Below are 25130 nucleotides of genomic sequence, written 5' to 3'. Positions count from 1 at the left end.
TTGTGGTTTGAAAAAGCTGGGCTTCTGAGTTCCAGTGCACATGTGCATCCAACAATCAGCTGTCTGGCCTGCATGCGCACACCGGGTTTTGGCACTGCCCCATACATGAAGAACAGCTGAGTGCGCATACATGCCAGAAATCCGGAAGACAAACGGGCAAGGTTGTGTGTAATGCTGGGTGATATGGCTTCACCTGCCACTTTGGGCACGCATGCAATAGTTTCACCATCACGGCCCTAGACCCAAGATGGCAAACCTATGGTATGTGTGCCACAGGTGGTACATGGAGCCATCCCTGCAGGCACGCGAGCTGTTGCCCTACTCAGCTCCATCATGTATCCATGCACACTTCCTGCCGCCCAGCTGATTCTCGGGCCTCGGCAGAGATGCATGGGGGGTGTCACATGTGCATGTGGGGGGATGGGAGGTCACGCACACGGGGGTGGGTTGCGATGCACTCTCCCATGCTCCGTTGTGGGCCTAGCGGGCCTCCCGGAAGCCTCCTGGGACCAAAACCGGACCGGACTGTTTTTGGTCCCGGGAAGCTTCAGAGAGGCCTAAGTAGGCCCAAAATGGGGCACCGAGGGGGGTGAGTTCATGTGCAGGAGGGGGGGGGGGCATGGGATTTCTCCCACAGAGGGGCTGTTGAGTGGGTCTCCTTCTGATTCTTGATTTTTCGTTTTCAGAGCCCAATGAAGAAGACCCAAGATCTGATTGGTCAGTTTGGGGCTACCTTTGCTAATGCAGTAAGTATCCCCAAAATGGGGTTTTTAGAATTTGCTTTGTATAGGTCGACCTGTGGCGTGTCCCGGGTAGCAGCCCCATACTGCCTCTGATCTAGGAAGAGAAACTAGGAAAACCTCTGGAGTTGTGCCGCTTTGTAGTAAACGCTGAGCGGATCCGTTCATCCTTCTCCCAACCGATTTGTCTGTCTTCAGTTTGCAGCGACCCCCCTGTGTTGTCCCAGCCGCAGCAGCATCCTGACAGGCTTGTACCCCCACAACCATTTGGTGAGGAACAACTCCCTGGATGGCAATTGCAGCAACTCCGCCTGGCAAAAATTCCAGGAGCCCTTCACCTACCCGGTTTACCTGCAGAAGCAAGGCTACCAAACGTTCTACGCTGGCAAATACCTCAACCAGGTAAGAGCTACATGTTTCTTATTTATTTATGTTACAGTGGTGCCTCTTACCTAAGAACGCCTCTACTTGCGAACTTTTCTAGATAAGAACCGGGTGTTCAAGATTTTTTTGCCTCTTCTCAAGAACCATTTTCCACTTACAAACCCGAGCCTCCGAAACTGTAACTGGAAAAGGCGGGGAGAAGCCTCCGTGGGGCCTCTCTAGGAATCTCCTGGGAGGAAACAGGGCCAGAAAGGCAGGGAGAAGCCTCCGTGGGGCCTCTCTAGGAATCTCCCGGGAGGAAACAGGGCCAGAAAGGCAGGGAGAAGCCTCCGTGGGGCCTCTCTAGGAATCTCCTGAGAGGAAACAGGGCCAGAAAGGCAGGGAGAAGCCTCCGTGGGGCCTCTCTAGGAATCTCCTGGGAGGAAACAGGGCCGGAAAAGGTGGGGAGAAGCCTCCGTGGGGCCTCTCTAGGAATCTCCTGGGAGGAAACAGGGCCAGAAAGGCAGGGAGAAGCCTCCGTGGGGCCTCTCTAGGAATCTCCTGGGAGGAAACAGGGCCGGAAAAGGTGGGGAGAAGCCTCCGTGGGGCCTCTCTAGGAATCTCCTGGGAGGAAACAGGGCCTCCACCTTCTCTGTGGTTTCCCCAAACGCGAACATTATTTGCTTTTACATTGATTCCTATGGGAAAAATGGCTTCTTCTTACAAACTTTTATACTCAAGAACTTGGTCATGGAACGAATTAAGTTCGTAAGTAGAGGTACCACTGTATTTACTTCGATTCCTAGGCCAACCATCTACTGACAGACTCAGGGCGATGTACAAGAGTCAAACAAAAATACAAAATTTAAAACCCCGGTGTTAAAACAAACATTCATCCATCTCTCATTTGTAACTACTGGTTGGAGCAGGGCGTTGTCGCTCAGCAGCTTCAGGCCTACCGGCAGAGCATTGTTTTTAAAGCCTTTCGTAAGGCCAGGAGGGTGGGGGCAGTACAAATCTCTATGCAGAGTTGATTCCAGAGGACTGGGGCCGCCACAGAGAAGGCCCTTCCTTGCGGTCCCACCAGCCGGCATTGTTTGGCTGATGGGACCTGGAGGAGGCTGACTCTGTGGGATCTGATCGATCGCTAGGACATGTGAGACAGAATACAGTCCCGTAAATAATCTGTTGCTGAGCCATGTAGACCTTTAGAGGTGATAACCAACACCTTAAATTGCGTTCAGAGACCGATCGGAAGCCAGTGCAGCTCATGGAGTGATGGAGTTTCCCTTCTGAATGCTTCCTTTTTATTGATTGCGCAAATGTGCAGGCTGCGCTTTTACCGACACACCTCCTTTTCTTACAGTACGGGCACCCCGAAGCCGGCGGCGTTCAGCATGTTCCCATGGGATGGACGTATTGGCTAGGTTTGGTGAGTAGAACTGTGCTAGGTTTTCTTCAGGTCAGAGGTATCCAACCTTGGCAAGGTTTAAAGACTTTGTGGACTTCCGTTCCCAGAATTCTCCAGCATAGATCCACTGGGCGAGGGGGGGGGGACACAGCTACATCCTACAAGTGGTGTTGGATTCCAGTAGCAACACCGCTTCATAGTGCTTTTCCAACCCTCTCTAAGCGGTTTACAGAATCAGCCTCTAGCCCCCAGCAATCTGGGTCTTCATTTGACCCACCTCAGAAGGATGGAAGGCTGAGTCGACCTTGAGCCAGTGGTGAGATTTGAACTGCTGAACTACAGCTAGCTGAAGGAGCCTGCAGTGCTGCAGTCTAACCATTGTGCCAGCCCGGCTCTTTATTATTTCCCCTGTTGTCCGGCTCCCATCAGCCTCAGCAGGGGAAGTAATCAGTGAAACAGCTGGCCTTCACAAACTCTGGGCCCTTCACTGCTGGAGGTTTTTAAGAAGATGCCACTTATGTGAAATGGTTTGGTTCTCCTACTTGAGCAAGGGGCTGGACTAGAAGACCTCCAAGCTCCCTTCCAGCTGTTCTGTTCTATTCTATTTCCATTCTATTCTTCCATTGTATTGTATTGTATCGTATTCCGTTCCATTCCAGTCTTATTCCCATTCTTCTGTTTCCATTCTTCTATTTCACACTATATTATTCTATTCTATTCTATTTTTCTATTCTATTCCATTCCGTTCTGTTCTATTCTATTTTTCTATCCTATTCTATTCCATTCCATTCTATCCTGTTCTATTCTTATCCCTATTTTTCTATTCTATTTCCACTCTATTATTGTATTCTAATTTACATTATTCGGTTCCATTCTTTTCTATTCTACTATTAGAATAGTAGAGATTAGAACTGCCCCCACCCTCCCTGTCTTTCGTAAACTACCCAAGACTCATTTATACCGCCAGGCATGGGGGAGTTGAGATAGCTCTTCCCCCTAGGCCATTACAAGTTATGCATGGTATGTTTGTGGGTATGTTTGGTTTTATAATAGGGGTTTTTAGTTGTTTTTTATTATTGGATTGTACACGTTGTGTTTATTATTTTTGTTAGCCGCTCCGAGTCTGCGGAGAGGGGCGGCATACAAATCCAATAAATTATTATTATTATTATTATTATTATTATTATTATTATTATTATTATTATTAATGTTTTAAAGTAGGCTTTATATCAATTTGTTTTAACTGCCATTTTTGAGTGTTAACTGCTGTGAGGTTTGTTTTTTTTTAAAGACCAAGCGGTGCATTTTAAAGCAAAATATTTTAAACAAATAAACGAACACCCCTGCGTCTAACAGGCCGTGTCCATCCTCCCACAGGTGGGCAATTCCAAGTACTACAACTACACCCTCTCATTGAACGGGCATGAAGAGAAACACGGGGACCAGTATCAAGAGGACTACCTCACGGATCTGCTCGTAAGTTACTCGGTTTCCTCCCGGGCTTCACCTCCACTGTGGGGCCATGAAGGAGTAGCCGCAAGGCAGGCTGAAAAAAGTCCAGATGGCGGCCGCAGCCAGAACGCAACAGATCAAGTGGACATTTGAGCAGAGCGAGCGGCGGCCATCTTGACTTTTCCTTCACCAGTCCATGAAGATGGCGCTGGTGCCATTGTCTTCAGCTGCCCTTCTAATAATATTAGCCTAATTTGGCATGGCGAACCTCTGGCACACATGTCAAAGGTGGCACGTGGAGTCATATCGAGCAAGGATGCTCTCACGTGCGAGATTTCACCAATTTTTTGCTTTGGCGCATGCGCAGAAGTGAAATCTCGCAGCAACGGGCGCATGACGCCCACTGGGTGCGCCCGTGCCTGCGACAATCCCAGAGGACGTATCTCTATGCCCCCAATGCGCACACATGTGAGGTTTTGTTTCTGCACATGCGCAGCAAGCGAAATCTCGAGCGAGGATGCTCTAAGTGTGCAAGATTTTGCTGAGCTCTGGTGGGGTTTTTTGCTTCGGTGCATGCGCCAAAGCAAAATCTCACACCAACAGGCGCATGGGCGTCCATGGGGTGCGCCCACGCCTGCAATAATCCCAGAGGAGGTACTGGTAGTGGCGGGTAAGTGGAACCCTCGCGTGGAAGGCAAGTAGGTGCCTGGAACAGCCCCTGTCTTGCGTCCATGCAAGTCTCAGACCAAATCACAATGGGTGCAGAAATGGATAGTTTAAAGAAATTAAAAAATATGGATGAGCAAGAGTATACGAACTGTTGGAGTAGGTTTTTTGACTGGATGAAAAAATAGTAAAATCAGAGAGTTAATAAATGCTAGATAATATGGGAAGTAAATATCAGAGAATCAGTCACAAAGGAAAAACCAAAAGATATACCAGAATAAGATCTTTGCCGATACTCGCTATACAGGGTGCGTTTCAAAAGTAATGCAATTATGTTTTTTAAGCAATTTATTGAACAGATTTGCACAAACACTTAAAATTCTTCAAAGTACCGTCCTTGGGCCTCTACACATTTTTTCCAGCGACTCTGCCATGACTGGTACGCGCCCTGGAAGGCGTCTTCAGGAACCTCTCGCAAGGTCTTTGTCACGGCTGATTGGATCTCTTTCTATGGACGAAAAACACGCCTTGCCACAACGCGCTATTAGTCCGCGAGTTCCTGGCCAAACACCAGATGCCAACGCTGCCCCCCCCCATAGTCCTGACGTCGCCCCAGCAGACTTCTTTTTGTTCCCAGCCCTGAAAGGAACCCGTTTTTCATCCATAGAAGAGATCCAATCAGCCGTGACAGAGACCTTGCGAGAGGTCCCCGAAGATGCCTTCCAGGGCGCATACTGGTCATGGCAGAGTCACTGGAAAAAATGTGTAGAGGCCCAAGGACATTACTTTGAAGAATTTTAATTGTTTGTACGAATCTGTTCAATAAATTACTTTTTTAAAAAATTGTATTACTTTTGGAACGCACCCTGTATATATGTAAATGCAATCCATGTAATAGTAAATAAACACTATTAGACTTGTACTACAAGCACATCACAAATTGTCCAACTTTTATTTCAATGTTTTCTTTCTTTTTCTGTGTGAGTTTTATTGTTTGTATTTTGTGTGTTTAAATAAAGTTTAAACGCTGTGTTTGCAGACCAATCGTAGCCTGGAGTTCCTACGGAAGCTTTTGCGCCCTCCCTTCCTCATGGTGTTAGCCCCGCCCGCCGCCCACTCGCCCTGGACGTCGGCGCCTCACTACAAGTCCAGCTACAGCACCCTCCAAGCCCCTCGCAATGGCAGTTTCAATGTGCACGGGAAGGTGAGTGGCCAACGCATGCCAGGCGGTCAGTGGCAGGCTTCAAGCAGGCCTTTCCCACCCGTAAAAGAGGCTGAAAATTTGGGTGCGTCTTATAGTTTGAATGTGGCTTTTTCGAAGCTTTTTTATTTTTCAAGCCCTAACCAGGTGCTAACGATCTTCCCGGCTCTTGCAGGCTTGCAGTCTTTTTCATTGCTACTCCAAATAATGTTTTTTCCAGCCCTAAGTCTATGCAGGCTTTTTTTACATTGCTACTCACTCCAAATAAGGTTTCTACTCCAACTGTAGCTTTCCTCCTCCCAAACTTTTTTTCCCAGCCCTAATGAGGTGTTAACGATCTTTCTGGATTGCAAGATTTTTTTCATTGCTACTCCAAAGAAGGAGGGTTGTTTTTGCAGCCCTAAGTCTTTGCAGGCTTTTTTTCATCAGTTTTTTCCCCCCAGCCCTAACCAGGGGAGCAAAGAACAAGATACTAACGATCTTCCCGGCTTTCAGGATCTGGGAGTGGCGGGAGCAGCAACCCCAACCTGCCTTGAACCATGGGATATCTCTGGATCTTCTTCCTTTTGCAGGACAAGCACTGGCTGATAAAACAAGCAAAGTCCCCGATGTCCAACATCTCCATTCAGTACTTGGACCATGTTTATAGAGCCCGGTAAGAAAATGGGACCTTGCTATTGCCAAGAGTGGTTAAAGAGAAAAAACCCTCACCAAAACGAAACCATCATCGGAAGCTAATTCTCTTGAGGGCTTGAAAGTTGCATGAAGTGACTATAATTGATTGGTATACAAGGGTCGCCCAGAAAGTAATGCACCACATTTTTTTTTCTTCAACAATTATTTATCGAACACAATGAAACTTACACACAAGAAAGAAGGATGTTTCTTCTACACTTCCCTATTTTTCCACGTCATCTCTGTCCCGTTCTATGGCCTTCCTCCAGCGAGACACAAGGGCGTCTATGCCCTGTTGGTACCCCTCCTTGTTCTGGTCACAAAGCCATTTCTGCACTGTGCGAATCACCTCTAATGGCCTCATTCTCTGTGCCCAGCGACTAACCGTACTTCTGTCGACTGCGGCTTCTCCATAAACTGGACACAAACATTTGTCAATGTTCCCAACAGTTTCTTTCTTCGCAGTGAAAAATTCAATGAAGACACGCTGCTTATAACATACATCACTTACAGGACTCCATTTCGAAACACTGCTGCAGCTACACTATCTGTCTGAAGAAACCCACAATTTACACACGCACTCCTGACAACTCAAATAATGTATATCTAAAGTTTTGCATTCGTACCATTACTGTAGGCTGAGAAAAAAATGTTGGTGCATTACCTTCTGGGCGACCCTCGTGCTATCATTGATGTAGTGCAGGCTCAGGGGTAGGTTCCAACTTAATCGCGTTGCCGGTTCGCTTCCTCCCATGCTCTGTGGGCACACCATGTAGGCATGCGCAGTGCAAAAAAATGCTGAAAATTTTCAAAAAAACAAAAAACGCCGGGGGGGGGGGGGGGATGGTGACGCAAAAACTTGACTTCTGTGCATGCACAGAAAGAAAAATAAAATGAATTTTTTTTAAAAAAAATGGTGGCATCTATAGACCAGCACCAACCGATCTGGTTCGTTGATGTCATCATGACATCATGATGACATCACTAGCAGGTCCAAAATGGGAGGAACCCATCTCTGGTACAGGGATCTCCAAACTTGGCAACTTTGAGACTTATGAACTTCAAGTGCCAAAATTCTCCAGCCAGCTATGCTATGTTTTAGCATAACTACGTGTTCCTATGTTTTAATTGCTCATCTTAGTTGCTCTTCTTTGCACTTTTCCCAAAGTCTCGACATCTTTTTCGTAACGTGGCGACCAAAACTGCCTGCAGAATTCCAGGTGTGGCCTTCACTAAGGCTTTATTAAGCAGTTGCATTAATACTTGATGTTTGTTGTAATCATAGGTTTATAAGCACTGAAATTTGGGGATAAAATATTGCTGGAGAGTGATGTTTTAAGCCTAAATTATGTGCTGAATAACACCTTAATTCTTCCTCTATGGAAAGGCAGGCAGCAAAGTCCAGGCTGAGCAAGCATCCTGCAGAATCATGATAAGGAAATATATGCCTTACACATTCCTTTGCTAATCACCAGTAAACACACAATCTGGGGAAAAGGCAAGGAATGTAGCTTCCGTTAATTATCTATAGGGAAGCCACAAGAGAAGTTTGCTTTATATGGTGCTGGCTTAATGTATGTGGCGTTCGTGAATTGGTTATTCTGAACCACATGTCAGAACTGTGAAAACACAATAAATAGGAGAGACCTGGATCCATTCGAGGTCATCCTCCCATCGAGAAAACATTCTCTCTGTCGTTTCATTCTGATGTGATAATTATGGCATGCTGTGCCTTCCCTAGAGGGCGACCCACCGGGGGAGGGTGCTTTCAGATGTTATTTGGATTCTGTGCCTCTGTTTATCCAACCAAGCATTCCACATGGTTAGACTTTCAGGGGGGTAAAAAAAATCAGCATTAACCCCGTGGTTTCTCTTCGATCTTCAGGTGGCAAACTCTGTTGTCCGTAGATGATATGGTAGAGAAAGTCCTGGGTCAGCTGAAGTCTCTGAAATTGCTGGATGATACATACGTGTTCTATACCTCAGATCATGGTTACCACACAGGTCAGTGGAAGTCAATATTTATGCCCTCATATTCATGCCCTCATCACCTCGAGATTCGACTACTGTAATGCTCTCTACATGGGGCTACCTTTGAAAAGTGTTCGGAAACTTCAGATCGTGCAGAATGCAGCTGCGAGAGCAGTCATGGGCTTCCCTAGGTATGCCCATGTTTCACCATCACTCCGCAGTCTGCATTGGCTGCCGATCAATTTCCGGTCGCAATTCAAAGTGTTGGTTATGACCTTTAAAGCCCTTCATAGCATCGGACCAGAATATCTCCGAGACCGCCTTCTGCCGCACAAATCCTAGCGACCGATTAGGTCCCACAGAGTGGGCCTTCTCCGGGTCCCGTCAACTAAACAATGTCGGTTGGCGGGCCCCAGGGGAAGAGCTTTCTCTGTGGCGGCCCCGGCCCTCTGGAACCAACTCCCCCCGGAGATTAGAACTGCCCCTACTCTCCCTGCCTTCCGTAAAGCTCTCAAAACCCACCTTTGTCGTCAGGCATGGGGGAACTGAAACACGTACAATTTATGTATGGTATGTTTGTGTGTGTGCTTGTTAATATAGTGGGGTTCTTTTTAAAACTATTTTAAATACTTAAATTTATTGAATTTATTTGGATTTGTACGATTGTTTATATTTTTTGTTGTGAGCCGCCCCGCGTTCGCGGAGAGGGGCGGCATACAAATCTAAATAATAAATAAATAAATAAATAAATAATAAACTTTCTGAAGGGACAAGCGGAGATAGGGAATAATTTAAAGACGTCCTCCGAGAATATTGGGAATGGATAACCCTTCCACCAGAAAACAGTGCTCTGAATATAGGCAGCAACAGTGTTCCCTCTAATTTTTTTTTGGGGGGGGGGGGGCGGAAAAGTATAGTGTCTGAGCGGCAGTCCCTTTGGGACTGGGCGGCACAAAAATAATAAATAAATAAATAAACAAACAAACAAATAAAAAACCCACCCTGTTTTGCCTCAGAGAATTTCAAAATAAAATACTGTACTGTGTGTCTATAACAGTGAGCTCATAATAGGGCAACTCTATCAATATCAAAATGCCACTTCAATAGTTGAGCTAGTTTCAAACTAGATTTTGATTTTCTTTCTCTCTTCCTTACTCCCATTCTTTTTCTTTCTCTTTTCCTTCCTCTCTTTTTTCTATCTGTTCTCTCTCTTCCTCTCTTCCTCTCTCTCTCCTTCCCTCTCACTCTTTCCCTCTCGGCTTCTGGGCAGGTTTGGAAAACTCTGAGTTGATGATGATTTTTAAGTGAGCGATTGCTCACTGCTCAGCTTAGAGGGAACTATGGGCAGCAACATTCAAAACTAGATTTAATAAGAAGCTGCTAATTCACAACCGTTAATTAATTGGAAGAGGAAAGCAACAGAAAACATGATTCTACAAGAAGCCCCCCCATCAAATAAAATGCCTCGCTAAACATTCACGGTATTTTGAATCGCTCTTCCATTAAACAAACTTAGAAGAGATACTGGTAGTGTATGGGGGGGGGTAAGGTTTCAGTCTGTTAAATAAGAGAGGAATTAGGATACGAATCAATCAGGAAGGGATGAAGGAGGGGAAAAAGAAGTAGAAATGTAGGAGGAGGAGAGAGGGAGGGGAGGGGAGGGGAGGAGGAAGGGGAGAGAAGGAGGAAGAAGGTAGAGGGGAGAGATGGAGTAAGAGGGAGGAGAGTAAAGACCAACTGGTTGCCCAATTTTGGAAAAATGTATGTTATATGTAGAGTTATACTTAAAGGAACAAGATTTACGTAAGTGTGCCGTGATGATAAATAAATATGAAGCTTTCTTTTTTTTTAATGTAACAATGCAGAAATACTAAAAGCATGATTGTAATTTTGTTTTTTAAAAAAATCATTTAAAAATTAATAAAGTTTTCTATTTTTTAAAAAAAAGACAAACCGGAAGTTTGGAAAACAGCATGTTGGCAAACAGGAAGTGCATTTTTCCAAACTTCCGTTTTGGCTGTTTTTTCACGTCCCAGGCTTCAGTGAGGCCTATGCGCATGCGTGGGGGCAGGGGGGGTTGTGTGCATGCATGGGGGCAGCATGGGGGGTAGTCCACATGCCTGGTGGGGAGGGAAGGCGTGGGCATGTGCACGCATGCTAGCACAACCACACATACCTCTTTTGAACCAAAAAAGGTTTGCCATCACTGGTATAGATTCTGCGGACTGCCTTGGTTGCCGATTGGTTCCTGGGCACAATTCAAAGTGTTGGTAATGACCTACAAAGCCCTACATGGCATCGGTCCAGATTACTTGCGGGACCGCCTTCTGTCATAGGAATTCCAGCCACCGGTTAGGTCCCACAGAGTTGGCCTTCTCCAGGTCCTGTCAATCAAACAATGTCGCTTGGTGGGGCCTCGGGGAAGAGCCTCCTCTGTGGTGGCCCCGGCCCTCTGGAATCAGCTCCCCTGGAGATTTGCACTGCCCCAGCCCTCCTTGCCTTTCTCAAGAGTCTTAAGACTCATTTATGTTGCCAGGCTTGGGGCAATTAGATCTTGGCCCCCTGGCCAACCAATGTTACGTATGGGTGATGTCTGAATGGGTACAATTGTTTTTTAGCATAATTGGGGGGGGGGGGGTTAGATTAATTTATCTAGTTTTAATTAATTGGATTTAGCCTCTGTGTTTTATTGATTCCTCTTATATGTCGTAAGACGCCCCGAGTCATTGGAGAGGAGCGGCATAAAAAACCTGATAGATAGATAGAGAGAGAGAGATTAGATAGATAGATTAGATAGATTAGATAGATAGATAGATAGATAGATGATAGATAGATAGATAGATAGATAGATAGATAGATAGATAGATAGATAGATTCTCTTGCTTGAGCAGGGGGAAAGACTAGTAGACCTCCAAAGTCCCTCCCAGCTCTATTCTACTCAAGGCATTCCAGCTTCTAAATCAATTTGCTAAAAATATATCTTTCCGTCCATAGAAGGGACTCTGGAGGTCATCTAGTCCACCCATTGCCCGAGGCATGAGCCTTTATACCATCCCCACTGAATATTGGCCCTTGCCGAAGAACAATTCCTTTTTCGTGTTTCGTGTTTCCCTATTGATTTTCTCTCCCTTTCTGTCTGTTCTGCTGTCTTTTATTTATTAGTAGATTTATATGCCATCTCTCTCCATAGACTCGGGGCGGCTCACAACAATAATAAAACAGTATATAATAAACAAATATAACACTTAAAAAGTATCTAAAACCCCATTAATTTAAAACTATTCAACGCAAGCATACCATACATAAAACTATATACCGGTAAGCCAACTATACAAGATTCTTCCTCCCTTTCCAGGACAATTCTCGCTGCCCATTGACAAACGGCAACTGTACGAGTTTGATATCCGGGTGCCATTGCTGGTGCGAGGCCCAGGTGTTAAAGGAAATAAAACGTACCTGGTAGGTTTATTTGTTCCAGGAAAAAAAAGTCTATGAGCTGAAGTTCTAGCAGAAGCTTTGTGGAGGGGATCTTCGGTTAAAATAGGGGCATGTTGCGTTGTGGTGTCAGGGTTCCAAATACAGTAGTACCTCTAGATACGAGTTTAATTTGTTCCAGAAAGGAGCTTGTATGTCGAACAACTCGTATCTGGAACAAATGGCTTTAGACTTTGTTTTTCCCCTCCGAGATAACCAGAAGCAAGGATTCTTGCGCCACCTAGTGGACACTCGGCTCGTATCCCGAATTTGAGCTCGGGTCTCGAAAAGAAATTTCTCTCCCCTCGTGGCTCGTATCTTGGAATACTCGCACGTGGAGCAGCTGGTATCTAGAGGTACTACTGTAGTATCCGAAATTAAATCAGGACCCAAGGCATAGAATTCCTCAAAGCTACAACTTTGCACCATGAAGAAATAAGTTGGGGACTATTTGTGTTAGCTTCCTACAGCAGTGTTTCCCAACCTTGACAACTTGAAGATATCTGGACTTCAACTCCCAGAATCCCCCAGCCAGCAAATGCTGGCTGGGGGATTCTGGGAGTTGAAGTCCAGATATCTTCAAGTTGCCAAGGTTGGGAAACATTGTCCTACAGATTGTGTGTCAGGCCGAAGCCAGAATGCTTGGAGGTGTTTTTTCTATGCTATGTTCTTTTGGGATGTTTCTTGCTGTGGGGACTTGGGTGATGGTGGCTGCATGCCTCGATCACATTCCTTTTAGGCTCTCAAGGTCAGCCTTTGTTCAGCATCTGTCCGGAAGCTGCTGGAGTTGCAGGACACGCTGGTTCACGTGATGGGCTTGTGGGAGTAGATGCAAGGAAATGAACTCTAACCCGGGTGGAGATTTTACCCTCGTGACTTTAGATTCGGGTTTCTCCCAGTTGTGCTAATGTGGCCCTGTTAATAGAGCTGGGGTGGCGCAGCAGGTAGAGTGCAGTACTGCAGGCCACTGAAGCTGACTGTAGATCTGTAGGTCAGCGGTTCAAATCTCATCACCGGCTCAAAGTTGACTCAACCTTCCATCCTTCCGAGGTGGGTCAAATGAGGACCCGGTTTGTGGGGGCAATAGGCTGGCTCTGTTAAAAAGTGCTATTGATAACATGTTGTAAGCCGCCCTGAGTCTAAGGAGAAGGGCGGCATAAAAATCAGATAGATAGATTGTATTATATTAGATTAGATTAGATTGAGAGAGAGAGAGAGAGAGAGAGAGAAAGAAAGAAAGAAAGAGAAAGAAAGAAAGAAAGAAAGAAACTTTAAAGAAGGCCAAGCCTTGGACTCTGATTTATTCCTCGGATGCTATTCATTCATTCATTGATTCATTGATTCATTCATTCATTGGACTTTTATTATGTGGCTTACAGCACATAACAATGTATAACATTTTAGATCCAATTAATTAAATCTAAAATCTAAAAAACCCAAGCCATAAAAAGCAGTCAACTATTTGGAACGCTGACACTGTGATGCCGCGAGAATGGGGCTTGCTGGTGGGGGCACCCTAGTCCCGAGTGACTTTCAGACCGTCTCCTCTCTCCTCCCCCTCTCAGGAACCCATCCTGAATATCGACCTGGCGCCCACCTTCTTGGACATTGCAGGGGTCAATGCTTCTCAGACCAACATGGACGGGGTCTCCTTCCTGCCCCTCTTGGTAAGACCTGGCCTTGGATTTTGCAATAGAGGCCGGTGAGAAAGCCAGACGAGGGTGGTCACTTTCAAGTACTGGTGGTGTTTTTACAAAAGAGGGTTTTGCTCAGAAGCTGCATGCAAGACTCTTACGCGGTGCAGAATCACACCGCAGAATGGGAACTTAAGATTCGTGGGGGGGTTTAAGCAGATCTCTCATAAATTCAAACAAAGAAATCTTGAGGGTCCTGAGGGATAGAGACCACTGTCTGAGAGAGGGAGGGGAAGAGAGAGAGAGAAGTGGGAGGGGGAGACAGAGGGAGGAGGGAAGGTGGGCAGAGAGAAAGTGGTGAGAGGGAGAGAAGAAAAAGGGAAGCAGATAGAAAGCAGGATAAGAGAGAAGGCATGGGAGGGAGGGGGAGAAGGAGGGGGAGAGGGAGAAAGGGAGAGATAAGGAGGGAGAGAAGGAGTGATGAGAGGGGAGGGGGGAGGAGTGAAAGGGGGAGGGAGGGCAGGAGGAGAGGGAGGGGAGAGGAAAGGAGATGGAAAGGAGTGATAAAGAAATAGGGAAGAAGAGAAAGGGGAGGAGTGGTTGCGAGGGAGGGAGAGAATGAGAATTAGTTTATGAAAGAATCTTTGAATCTTTCTCTCTTTCTTAGGTGGGCAGTGAAGGATGACAGGGCACAAGGGAAGTGTCTAAAACATATTTAGAAATGTTGTGTGTGTGTGAGAGAGGGAGTTTTCTATTTATGTCTGCTTCTTGAAACCAGTCTCCTTTCATGCAGGTGAACAAGCCACAGAAAGCTGCCTGGCGGTCAGATTTCCTGGTGCAATATACTGGAGAAGGCTACACGACCAGCGACCCCGAGTGTCCGAAATTAGGACCGGGAGTGTCCGTAAGTGCCTATACTGGCTTAATTTTCCACACACGACGCCGTATTTCACTACAAAATGTCGATTCTGCCATTTGCATCCAGGGCAGCTGCCTCCTTTGCCAATATTTATTTTAGTTCTGAAAGCTGCTTGCTTCCATCTGGCTAAATTTCCATTCGTTTTGCATGGGAAGAAACCATTTCTAGGGACAGAGGAGTCCAGGGTGGAGCAGTGGTTTAATAGGTAGCTGCAGGAGAGACCAGCAAAAGTGGCAGGCAGTCCTGTAGGAATCTAAAAGTTCTCCTACCCATCTAGCCAGCATGGCCAATGGCAAGGGATTATGGGAGTTGTGACGTAAAGCCTCTGGGTAGTGGAATGTAGTCCTTAAAATAAAAACCATCTCCTGTCTGTGAAAGACCCTGTTGTGTTTGATTGCATTCCTGTCTGCATTGGTATTCCCAGAATGGCCAACCATAACTTAAGTGCTTAGTAGAGCAAACTCGCAGAGGAAGGATGGGATAAACTTCTAATAGCAAGAGCGCTTAGATTTAAATGCCTCTTTGGAGCCTCTAAGTGGTTTACAGAGCCAGCATATTGCCTCCAACAATTTGGGTCCTCATTTTACCCACCTCGGAAGAGTGGAAGGTGAGTCAACCTTCAGCCTGCCAGCATTGAACTGCTGGCAGTTGGCAAAGTTAGCCTGCACTGCTCCAGTCTAACCCCTGCAGCACCAGGAAGGAGAAGGAGAATAGGAAGGGAGGGAGGGAGGGAAGGAAGGAATAGCATGTAGACTTATATACCTCTTCACAGTGTTTGACAGCCCTCTCTAAGCGGTTTACAGAGTCAGCCTCTTGCCCCCAACAATCTGGGTTCTCATTTTAGCGACCTGCCCTGGCAGTGGGCAGAGTTAGCCTACAGTGCTTCTGTATAACCACTGCAGCCACCAGTAAGGAGAAGAAGAAGGGGAATAGGGAGGGAGAGAGGGAGGGAAGGCAGGAAGGAAGGAAGGAAGGAAGGAAGGAAGGAAGGAAGGAAGGAAGGACATGCCCTCATCACCTCGAGGTTCGACTACTGTAATGCTCTCTACATGGGGCTACCTTTGAAAAGTGTTTGAAAACTTCAGATCGTGCAGAATGCAGCTGCGAGAGCAATCATGGGCTTCCCAAGGTATGCCCATGTTTCGCCATCACTCCGCAGTCTGCATTGGTTGCCGATCAGTTTCCGGTCACAATTCAAAGTGTTGGTTATGACCTTTAAAGCCCTTCATGGCATTGGACCAGAATATCTCCGAGACCGCCTTCTGCCGCACGAATCCCAGCGACCGATTAGGTCCCACAGAGTGGGCCTTCTCCGGGTCCCATCAACTAAACAATGTTGGTTGGTGGGCCCCAGGGGAAGAGCCTTCTCTGTGGCGGCCCTGACTCTCTGGAACCAACTCCCCCCAGAGATTAGAACTGCCCCTACTCTCCCTGCCTTCCGTAAACTCCTTAAAACCCACCTTTGCCGTCAGGCATGGGGGAACTGAAACACCTCCCCCGGGCATGTACAATTTATGCATGGTATGTTTGTGTGTGTGCTTGTTAGTAAATGGGGTTTTTTAAAAAACTTTTTAAAATATTTTAAATTTATTTGGATTTGTTACGATTGTTATATTTTGCTGTGAGCCGCCCCGAGTCCGCGGAGAGGGGTGGCATACAAATCTAAATAATAAATAAATAAATAAAATAAATAGCAGCCCTTTCTAAGAGTCAGCATATTGCCCCCAACAATTTGGGTCCTCATAATAAATGAACATTGGCTTCCGAGAAACAGGCTCTTTCACACTCCCTAAAGCAGGTCCAATCAGCAATGGCATTTCTGTTCCAGAGGCTGGTATATTTGCCTGTGCAAAGCAGTTCTTCGCTTGGCCCTCCCCCTCATTTTCCCACTCAGGCTGCCCCACCTGCTACTACAGCTTGGAAGTCTACATAAGAACGATCCTTGGCTCCGTTGGTGGAAAAAGATACACACTGCTCAAAAAAATAAAGGGAGCCCTCAAAGAACCCACCCTAGATCTGAATGGATGAAATATTCCCATGGAATCCTTTGTTCTGTACAAAGTTGATTGTGCACAACAGCAGGTGGAATTGATTTGTCAATCAGTGTTGCTTCCTGAGTGGACAGTTTTATTTCACAGAAGTTTCGTTTATTTGGAGTTCTATTGTGTTGTTTAAGGGTTCCCTTTATTTTTTTTGAGCAGTATAGTTTAATAGAAAGTGTACAGTGATCCCCCGAGTTTCGCGATCTCGATCTTTGCGAAAGGCTATATCGCGATTTTTCCACCCGATGACGTCATTCCCTTTCTCATCTTTCTCTCTCTCTCTCTTTCTCTATCTTGCTTCTTCCTCTCTCTCTTCCTCTCTTCCTCCCTCTCTCATCTCTTTCTTTCCTTCTCTCTCTTTCTCTATCTCTCCCCCTCTTGCTGGCGGGCGGCGGGCGGGTGGGCGGGCAGGCGGGGGCATCAGCGAGGAGCCGGGGTTTCCCCTTTGCGTGGGCGGCAGGGAAACCCTGATCTTCGTCTGCTCGCTGCTGCTTTCTTTCCTTCTCTCTCTTTCTCTATCTCTCCCCCTCTTGCTCTCGAGCGGCAAGCGAAGTGGCCGGGCGGCCGGCCGAACGGGCAAGCGGCAAGCGATCTTGGGGTTTCCCCTTTGCCTGGGCGGCGGGAAGACCGAGGGAAGGTTCCTTCGGCCGCCCAACATCTGATCTGCTCCACAGCGCGGCAGCAGCGAGGAGCCGAAGATGGGGTTTCCCCGTTGCCTGGGCAACGGGGAAACCCCATCTTCAGCTCCTCGCTGCTGCCGCGCTGCGGAGCAGATCAGCTGTTGGGCGGCCGAAGGAACCTTCCCTCGGTCTTCCCCGCCGCCCACACGCAAACTCCACCATCTGCGCATGTGCGGCCATGGAAAAAGGGGCGCGCATGCGCAGATGGTGTTTTTACTTCCGCACCACTACATCCCGAAAAATCGATTATTGCGAGGGGTCTTGGAACGGAACCCTCGCGATAATCGGGGGATCACTATATTGCAGTAATGCAAAGCTGGAACTGAGATTGGCGTGCCCAAATCACTAAGTTCTCTATACACATACCCCTTGGTCTGTCCTGCAAGATAATTCCATCTTCCCTCCTTTTTCCAGCTGGGTGACCTTGAAGTGGCATTGCCCGTGAGTTCTACTTTTTCCCCAAGCATCCCCCTACCTTCATTGCCCCTCCCGATAATTCACGATAGACCATCACCACATAAAGCATACAGTGAGCATATAACTGGCCTTAACTAGCATCCTAAAACAGTCTTGAGACACAGAGGCTTTCTTGCATTCTCACATGCTCATGTTGGCATGGTCTCCCATCCCTGGGCACCTAGTTCACCACGTAAGAGCAGGAGTAAGGCAGTTGCTGTGATACAGGACAATGAAATGGATGTTCTATAACAGGGGTGACGCACCTATGGCCTGAGTGGCACAGGGAGCCATATCTACTGGCACGCGAGCCATTGCCTAGCTCAACTCCAGTGTGCAGGTGTGTGCCGGCCAGCTGACTTTTGGCTTGCACAGAGGCTCTGGGAGGGCGTTTTTGGCTTCCAGAGAGCTTCCGGGGGGGGGATGGGGGAGGTTGTTTTTACCCTCCCCCGGCTTGAGGGAAGCCTTTGGAGCCTTTGGGAGGGTGAAACACGAGCCTACTGGCCCTACCAGAAGTTGGGAAACAGGTTGTTTCCGGCCTCCAAAGGCCTCCACTGGGCTGGGGAAGCTGTTTTCGCACTCTCCAGGCATTGGATTATGGATGTGGGTGCTCGCACATCCGCAATAGCCTGCATCGACGCTCTTTTGGCACCCAAGGAAAAAAAGGTTTGCCATCACTGTCCTATAAAATGCACACATGCATTGCATTTTGGGGGGTTCAGGCACACACGTGTGCATTCATTCTCACACACATGTGCACTTTGGGCATTTGGTCCAGAAATGGTTAGCCGTCACTGCCCTAGATTCTGGTGGCGCTAGTTCAGTGGTGAAATCCAAATTGTTTTTGGGCACAGCTTGGTGAGCGTAGCTTGGTGGACATCGCAGGGGAAGGATACTGCAAAATCCCCATTTCCTCCCCACTCGCGGGCCAGTCAGGGGTGGTATTTGCAGGTCTCCAAACTATTCAAAATTTCAGCTACCAGTTCTCCAGAATCTCTCAGAACCTTCTGGATTTCAGCCCTGCTCTGCCCCCGGAGATTAGAACAGCCCCCACCCTCCTTGTCTTTCGCAAATTACTCGAGACCCACCTATATCGCCAGGCATGGGGGAACTGAGACACCTCCCCCAGGCTTTTATATTTTATGTTTGGTATGTATGTGCTGTATGGTTTTAATTGTTGGGGTTTTATATATCTTTTCTTTTAATATTAGATTTGTTTACTGTTACAGTAATACCTTATGATACAAACTTAATTGGTGCAAGGAGGAGGTTCGTAAGACGAAAGGTTTGTAAGACGAAACATTGTTTCCCATAGGAAACAATGTAAAGTCAATTAATCCGTGCAACCAAAAAACCCCCGCAAAAAAACGGCTTTCGGCGACTGCTGGGAAGCCGCGCGGCTGTTTTAAAAGGTGACAGCCGGCCTGGGGTGCTGGGAAGCCCCCCAGGCCGGCTGCGACCTTTTAAAACAGCCGCGCCGCTTCCCAGCTGTCTCCTGAAGCCGAACGCCAAAGCGGAACTTCCGCGTTCGGCTTTGGGAGACAGCTGGGAAGCGGCGCGGCTGTTTTAAAAGGTCGCAGCCGGCCTGGGGGGCTTCCCAGCAACCTCCCGAACCGAACCAGGGGTTCAGAAAAATTTTGCCTCTTCTTACGAACTTTGTTCGAGTTACGAATCGGCGTTCGGGAGGCTTCTGGGAAGCCCCGCCGCCCGGCTGTCACCTTTTAAAACAGCCGCACGGCTTCCCAGCAGTCTCCGAACGCCGGTTCGTAACTCAAAAAAAGTTCGTAAGAAGAGGCAAAATTTTTCTGAACCCCGGGTTCGTATCACGAGTTGTTCGTAAGACAAGGGGTTCGTATCTTGAGGTACCACTGTATATTGTTTTTATTATTGTTGTGAGCCGCCCTGATGTTATATTGTTTTTATTATTGTTGTGAGCCGTCCCGAGTCTTCGGAGAGGGGTGGCATACAAATCTAATAAATTGAATTGAATTGAATTGGGTGCAAATTATTCGGCCTTCACTAGCTGTGTTTGTACTTAGCAGAAGAAGAGTTCTGGAGACCTCACCTACAAAAAGATATTGACAAAATTGAACGGGTCCAAAGACGGGCTACAAGAATGGTGGAAGGTCTTAAGCATAAAACGTATCAGGAAAGACTTCATGGACTCCATCTGTATAGTCTGGAGGACAGAAGGAAAAGGGGGGACATGATCGAAACATTTAAATATGTTAAAGGATTAAATAAGGTCCAGGAGGGAAGCGTTTTTAATAGGAAAGTGAACACAAGAACAAGGGGACACAATCTGAACTTAGTTGGGGGAAAGATCAAAAGCAACGTGAGAAAATATTATTTCACTGGAAGAGTAGTAGATCCTTGGAACAAACTTCCAGCAGACGTGGTTGGTAAATCCACAGTAACTGAATTTAATCATGCCTGGGATAAACATAGATCCATCCTAAGATAAAATACAGGAAATAGTATAAGGGAAGACTAGATGGACCATGAGGTCTTTTTCTGCCGTCAATCTTCTGTGTTTCTATGTTTCTAAGAACGCAAGTTGCTTGATGGGTTTTCAGTTCATGAACGGCTCCCCTCCTGTTTTCCACAGCAATGTTTCCCCGACTGTGTGTGTGAAGATGCCTACAACAACACCTACGCCTGTGTTCGCACTCTGAGTGCTGCTAACCTGCAATATTGTGAATTTGCCGATAAAGAGGTAAGCGGCCGTGGTTTTCCTGTCTCCCGCTCTCAGGAAGTTTTTATGGGAGGGCTCAGACTTCGAGGAGGCCCAAGGCAGGGGTATCAACACGATTTCACGGGGGGCGGCATCAGGGTCGTGTTTGAACTTCGGGGGGCTGTATTGGGCATGGCCAACTCAATGTCACTGATGTCGGGGGCGCCGGTGGCTGCCCGAGTGCTCTGCCAGCGAAAACCTTCCACAGAAGAGGGAAGCTGCCCAGGGCCTCCTGCGAACCTCTGCCAGTGAAAACAAGCTTTGTGGCAGCTGGAAATGGAGTTTGGCGCCATTTTCAGCGGCCATGAAGCTGCTTTTCGCTGGCTCCACTAGGCGGTCCTTCACTGTTTCCAAGACAGCCCTGCAGGCCAGATCTAAGTACCCCGTGAGCCACCCCGGAAGAGCCGGGATGGCGCAGCAAGTAGAGTGCTGTATTGCAGGCCACTGAAGCTGACTGTAGATCTGTAGGTCAGCGGTTCAAATCTCATCACCGGCTCAAGGTTGACTCAGCCTTCCATCCTTCCCAGGTGGGTCAAATGAGAACCCGGATTGTGGGGGCAAGAGGCTGGCTCTGTTAAAAAGTGCTATTACTAACATGTTGTAAGCCGCCCTGAGTCTAAGGAGAAGGGCGGCATAAAAATTGAATGAATGAATGAATGAATGAACGAACCAACACTCCGCAGTCTGCATTGCTTGCCGATTGGTTTCCGGTCACAATTCAAAGTGTTGGTTATGACCTATAAAGCCCTCCATGGCACCGGACCAGATTATCTCAGGGACCGCCTTCTGCTGCATGAATCCCAGTAACCAGTCAGGTCCCACAGAGTGGGCCTTCTCCGGGTCCCGTCAATTAAACAATGCCGCTTGGCGGGACCCAGGGGAAGAGCCTTCTCTATGGCGGCCCCGGCCCTCTGGAACCAACTCCCCCCAGAGATTAGAATTGCCCCCACCCTCCTTGCCTTTCGTAAGCTGCTTAAAACCCACCTCTGCCGCCAGGCATGGGGGAATTAAGATTCCTTTTCCCCCTAGGCCTTTACAATTCTATGCATGGTATGTTTGTATGTATGTTTGGTTTTTTATATTAAGGGGTTTTTAATTCGTTTTTAGTATTGGATTACTATTGTACACTGTTTTTTGATTGCTGTTAGCCGCCCCGAGTCTTCGGAGAGGGGCGGCATATAAACCCAATAAATACGTAAGTAAGTAAGTAAAGTAAAGTAAAGTAAAGTAAAGTTAAGTTAAGTTAAGTTAAGTAAGTAAGTAAGTAAGTAAGTAAGTAAGTAAGTAAGTAAGTAAATAAATAAATAATAGAATGAATGAATGAATGAATGAATGAATGAATGAATTCGGCCCCTGGACTTTGAATTTGACCCCCCTTGCTCTAAGGCCGTGATGGCGAACCTATGGCACGGACGCAGGGCCATATCGGAGGGCCCGTGAGACTTTGCCCCGTGTCAGCTGATTGGAACTTAGAGGAACAATATTGCCTGGGACTCCGATTTAATTTCGGATGCCGTTTGGAAACCCTGACACACCACTTTTCTCTTGCAGAATTTTGTGGAAGTCTACAACCTGACTGCAGACCCCCACCAGCTTTCCAACGTAGCCAAGAGCGTGGACCCTTCGCTTTTGGTGCAGATGAACCAGAAGCTGATAAAATTCCAAGCGTGTTCCGGCGTCAGCTGCCGTACCTGAAGGCTGGAGCACTTTGGTAGGACCGAGGACCCAAGACACAGCATCTCCCTCTCCTCGCGATTTCCAAATGCGGTGCTGCCTTTTCATTTAGGACGGCTCGGTCTTTCATCCCGACTTTGGAGTTTGCTGTGCTGGAATAGGGTTCTGGTGGTTCTTTGCAGTGGAGCAGAAGGGGAAAAGTGGGTGAGGAGCAAAGCCTCTTGCTCAAAGTCTCAACTTTGAGACTTGTGGACTTCGACTCCCAGAATTCCCGGGGATTCTGGGAATTGAGGTCCACAAGTCTAAAAAGGTTGCACACCCTGGTGGTTAACAACTCTAAAAGACACACCCTGTGGAATTCTAGTGCCTTATTCTCTCCCTTCATTGCTCATCTTGTCTCCTTTTGGCCAGGCAGTGGACAATGAGGTCACCTTTCAATGTGAAAAATATATCTGGCCCAATCAGTGCTGACCTACTTGGATTGTTGCACCCTGCAGCAACTGTCATCTTTGGGACAATATATCCCACCTTGCACTGCTCTAGTTAGGTGAGGGGCGGGGAGGATTCTTTCCCTTCGGTCATTGATTAACACAGAATGAAGTCACCTGGGATCCTTTACCTCCATGGTCCCAATTCCTCCCTTTCTTGGGCTGGCGGAGATCTTGGAGGATCGTTGTGCCTGGTCCGACTTCTCTTACCAGATCCTTTCATGTAGTCCACGGTTGTTACTGCAGTCGCTATCTTCATACTGTGAAAAAAAAATTGGAATAAAGCACTTTTTTAAAAACTAGAAACGCCGGTGTCGTCCCTTCTATGGAGAACTGGACTCCTGACTGTTGGTGTCAGCGTTCTGAGGAACGCACCGAATGAAAGCAGAACTCCAAAATAGGGGTGAAATTTTATGCATGGATAGAAAAGGAATGTAGAAGAGATTAAACTATTAAACACTATTGTGGGTTTCCAAAATGGATCTCAGCAACAGAAGCAGTCATATACCCGACCTTGATAGATGTAAACAGGATGGTAACTTAGCAACCTAGATGAACAGGATCATCTGAAGCCAAAACAAGGACTCAAAGAAAAAGAACATAAATTGTAAATTAACATTCATATAAAGAAAACATATATAAACTGTCTTCAGAGGGGCAGCATACAAATCTAATAAATTATTATTACAGTGGTACCTCGACATACGAGTTTAATTCGTGCCAGAGCCGAGCTCGTATGTTGATCAATTCGTATCTCGAACGAATGCATTTAGATTTGGCTTTTTGCGCCGAGATAACTGGAAAAAATGGAATTCTTGCGCCACCTAGTGGAAGCTCGGCTCGTATCCCGAATTTGAGCTCGGGTGTCGAACAGAAATTTTGCTCGCGTCTCAGCTCGTAACTTGGAATACTCGCATGTGGAGCAGCTCGTATCTAGAGGTACTACTGTATTATTATTATTATTATTATTATTATTATTATTATTATTATTATTATTATTATTAATCGATGGCATCTCGCCCTGGTGCAATTGGCAAAAAATGTTTCTGAAACTCTCACCAAGGTGTTGGAAGTGTGAAAAAGGATTGGGAACATACCACCACGTTTGGTGGACCTGCCTGAACTTGAGCCATATCAGAGTGCATGTGAGACTTTGCCATGTTTCAGCTCCAGCGCAAGCTGATTTTTGGCCTTGAGAAAGATCGTTTTGCTCACAACAGCAAACCAGAAGGTGGGAAAATGGACTTCCGGTTTGCCCATTGTGCTGTTTTTTTGCACTCCCGGGCTTTAGGAAGCTTCCCTGAACCCTCCGGAGTGCAAAAAGCAGATGCAATCTGTAACATGTGTGCTATAGGTTTGCCATCATGGGTACAGGATCTCCTGCTTGAGCAGTGGGCTAGACTAGAAGACCTCCAAGGTCCCTTCCAGCTCATTCATCCTATTCTATTCTAATCAAAGACTCCTTAGCAACTGCATAGATAGCAATAGCCTTTAGCCCTTAGACTTATATACCACTTCATATGCTTTGCAGCCCTCTCTAAGCAGTTTACAGAATCAGTGGGTCTTCATTTGACCCACCTCGGAAGGATGGAAGGCTGAGTCAGCCTTGAGCCTGCTGAGATTCGAACTGCTAGCGGTCAGAGTTTGCCTGCAATACTGCCTTCTAACCACTGCGCCCCCCCACCACAGCTTCTTGCATTTTCTCTACAATTGTCTATCCCAGGGTTAGGCCAAGGTGGCTCTTCTATGACATGTGGACTACAACTCCCAGAATCCCTGAGCCAATCATGCTAGCTCAGGAATTCAGGGAGTTGAAGTCCACATGTCATAGAAGAGCCACCTTGGCCTAATCCTGGTCTATCTCATTGCCACTCTTGACTTAGCCCCTCTACCATTCTGCTGCGATTGTCTGTGGTCCTCCCTTTCGTTCCATCCATCCCAGCTTTTGGGCCTTCTCCAGAGAGCTGGGTCTTGGCATCCTGCCTCTAAAGTAGGATAAGCTGGTTTCTGGGTCGTATCCTGGGAAATTTTTTAAGGGAGAATATTTACGTTAGGCCCGAGCTAATCCTTACTTCCTGGAAGAGAACACAGTTCCTTTGTAATCATTTGGAAGCAACCTACACCCACAGCTGAGGTCCATTTGCATGATGTACAACTGACAAACCTGTGGATGGAGAAGTGTTTGAATGGTTGGGTTGAAGAGAACGGAGAAGGGAAATGGGCATAAACACTAGCAAACGGAGCACAGCATTCAGTGCAATTGAAACATCTCCAAAACTAAGTGTCTGGTAGCCTCCAGACAAATCACATGCGGGCATGCAGGGCGAAATCGTGGTGCCCCTGCGTGCCCATGCACGATTTCGCTACCTGCCCAGGTGCAATAGCTTAATTGTGCTGGACTCCGCTAGCACTCAGAGCCACGGGGGCGAGCACACGTCACCATTCCACCTTAGCAGCCCACCTCTGTTAATAAGTATGCTTAATAAATAAATACCATTATTATTATTATTATTATTATTATTATTATTATTATTATTATTATTATTAATT

General features: G+C 46.9%; 1 protein-coding gene across 1 annotated transcript in view; it reads left to right on the top strand.

Moving 5' to 3' along the window:
• Window positions 1-22886, top strand: part of LOC139174613 (N-acetylglucosamine-6-sulfatase-like) — a 30008-nt gene extending 7122 nt beyond the window's left edge. The window contains exons 2-13 of the mRNA XM_070765080.1: window positions 687-746; window positions 939-1142; window positions 2470-2535; window positions 3892-3990; window positions 5672-5836; window positions 6406-6488; window positions 8394-8512; window positions 11835-11938; window positions 13519-13620; window positions 14381-14491; window positions 20293-20400; window positions 21970-22886. Coding sequence (XP_070621181.1) covers window positions 687-746; window positions 939-1142; window positions 2470-2535; window positions 3892-3990; window positions 5672-5836; window positions 6406-6488; window positions 8394-8512; window positions 11835-11938; window positions 13519-13620; window positions 14381-14491; window positions 20293-20400; window positions 21970-22113 — 1365 coding nt within the window. The 3' untranslated portion in view covers window positions 22114-22886. The remainder of the gene's footprint in view (window positions 1-686; window positions 747-938; window positions 1143-2469; window positions 2536-3891; window positions 3991-5671; window positions 5837-6405; window positions 6489-8393; window positions 8513-11834; window positions 11939-13518; window positions 13621-14380; window positions 14492-20292; window positions 20401-21969) is intronic.
• The last annotated feature ends 2244 nt before the right edge of the window (window positions 22887-25130 follow it).

The sequence above is a fragment of the Erythrolamprus reginae genome, chromosome 12, assembly GCF_031021105.1.
Source record: "Erythrolamprus reginae isolate rEryReg1 chromosome 12, rEryReg1.hap1, whole genome shotgun sequence".
In the NCBI taxonomy this organism is placed as follows: Eukaryota; Metazoa; Chordata; class Lepidosauria; order Squamata; family Dipsadidae; genus Erythrolamprus; species Erythrolamprus reginae.
This window is presented reverse-complemented; position numbering and strand designations above follow the sequence as displayed.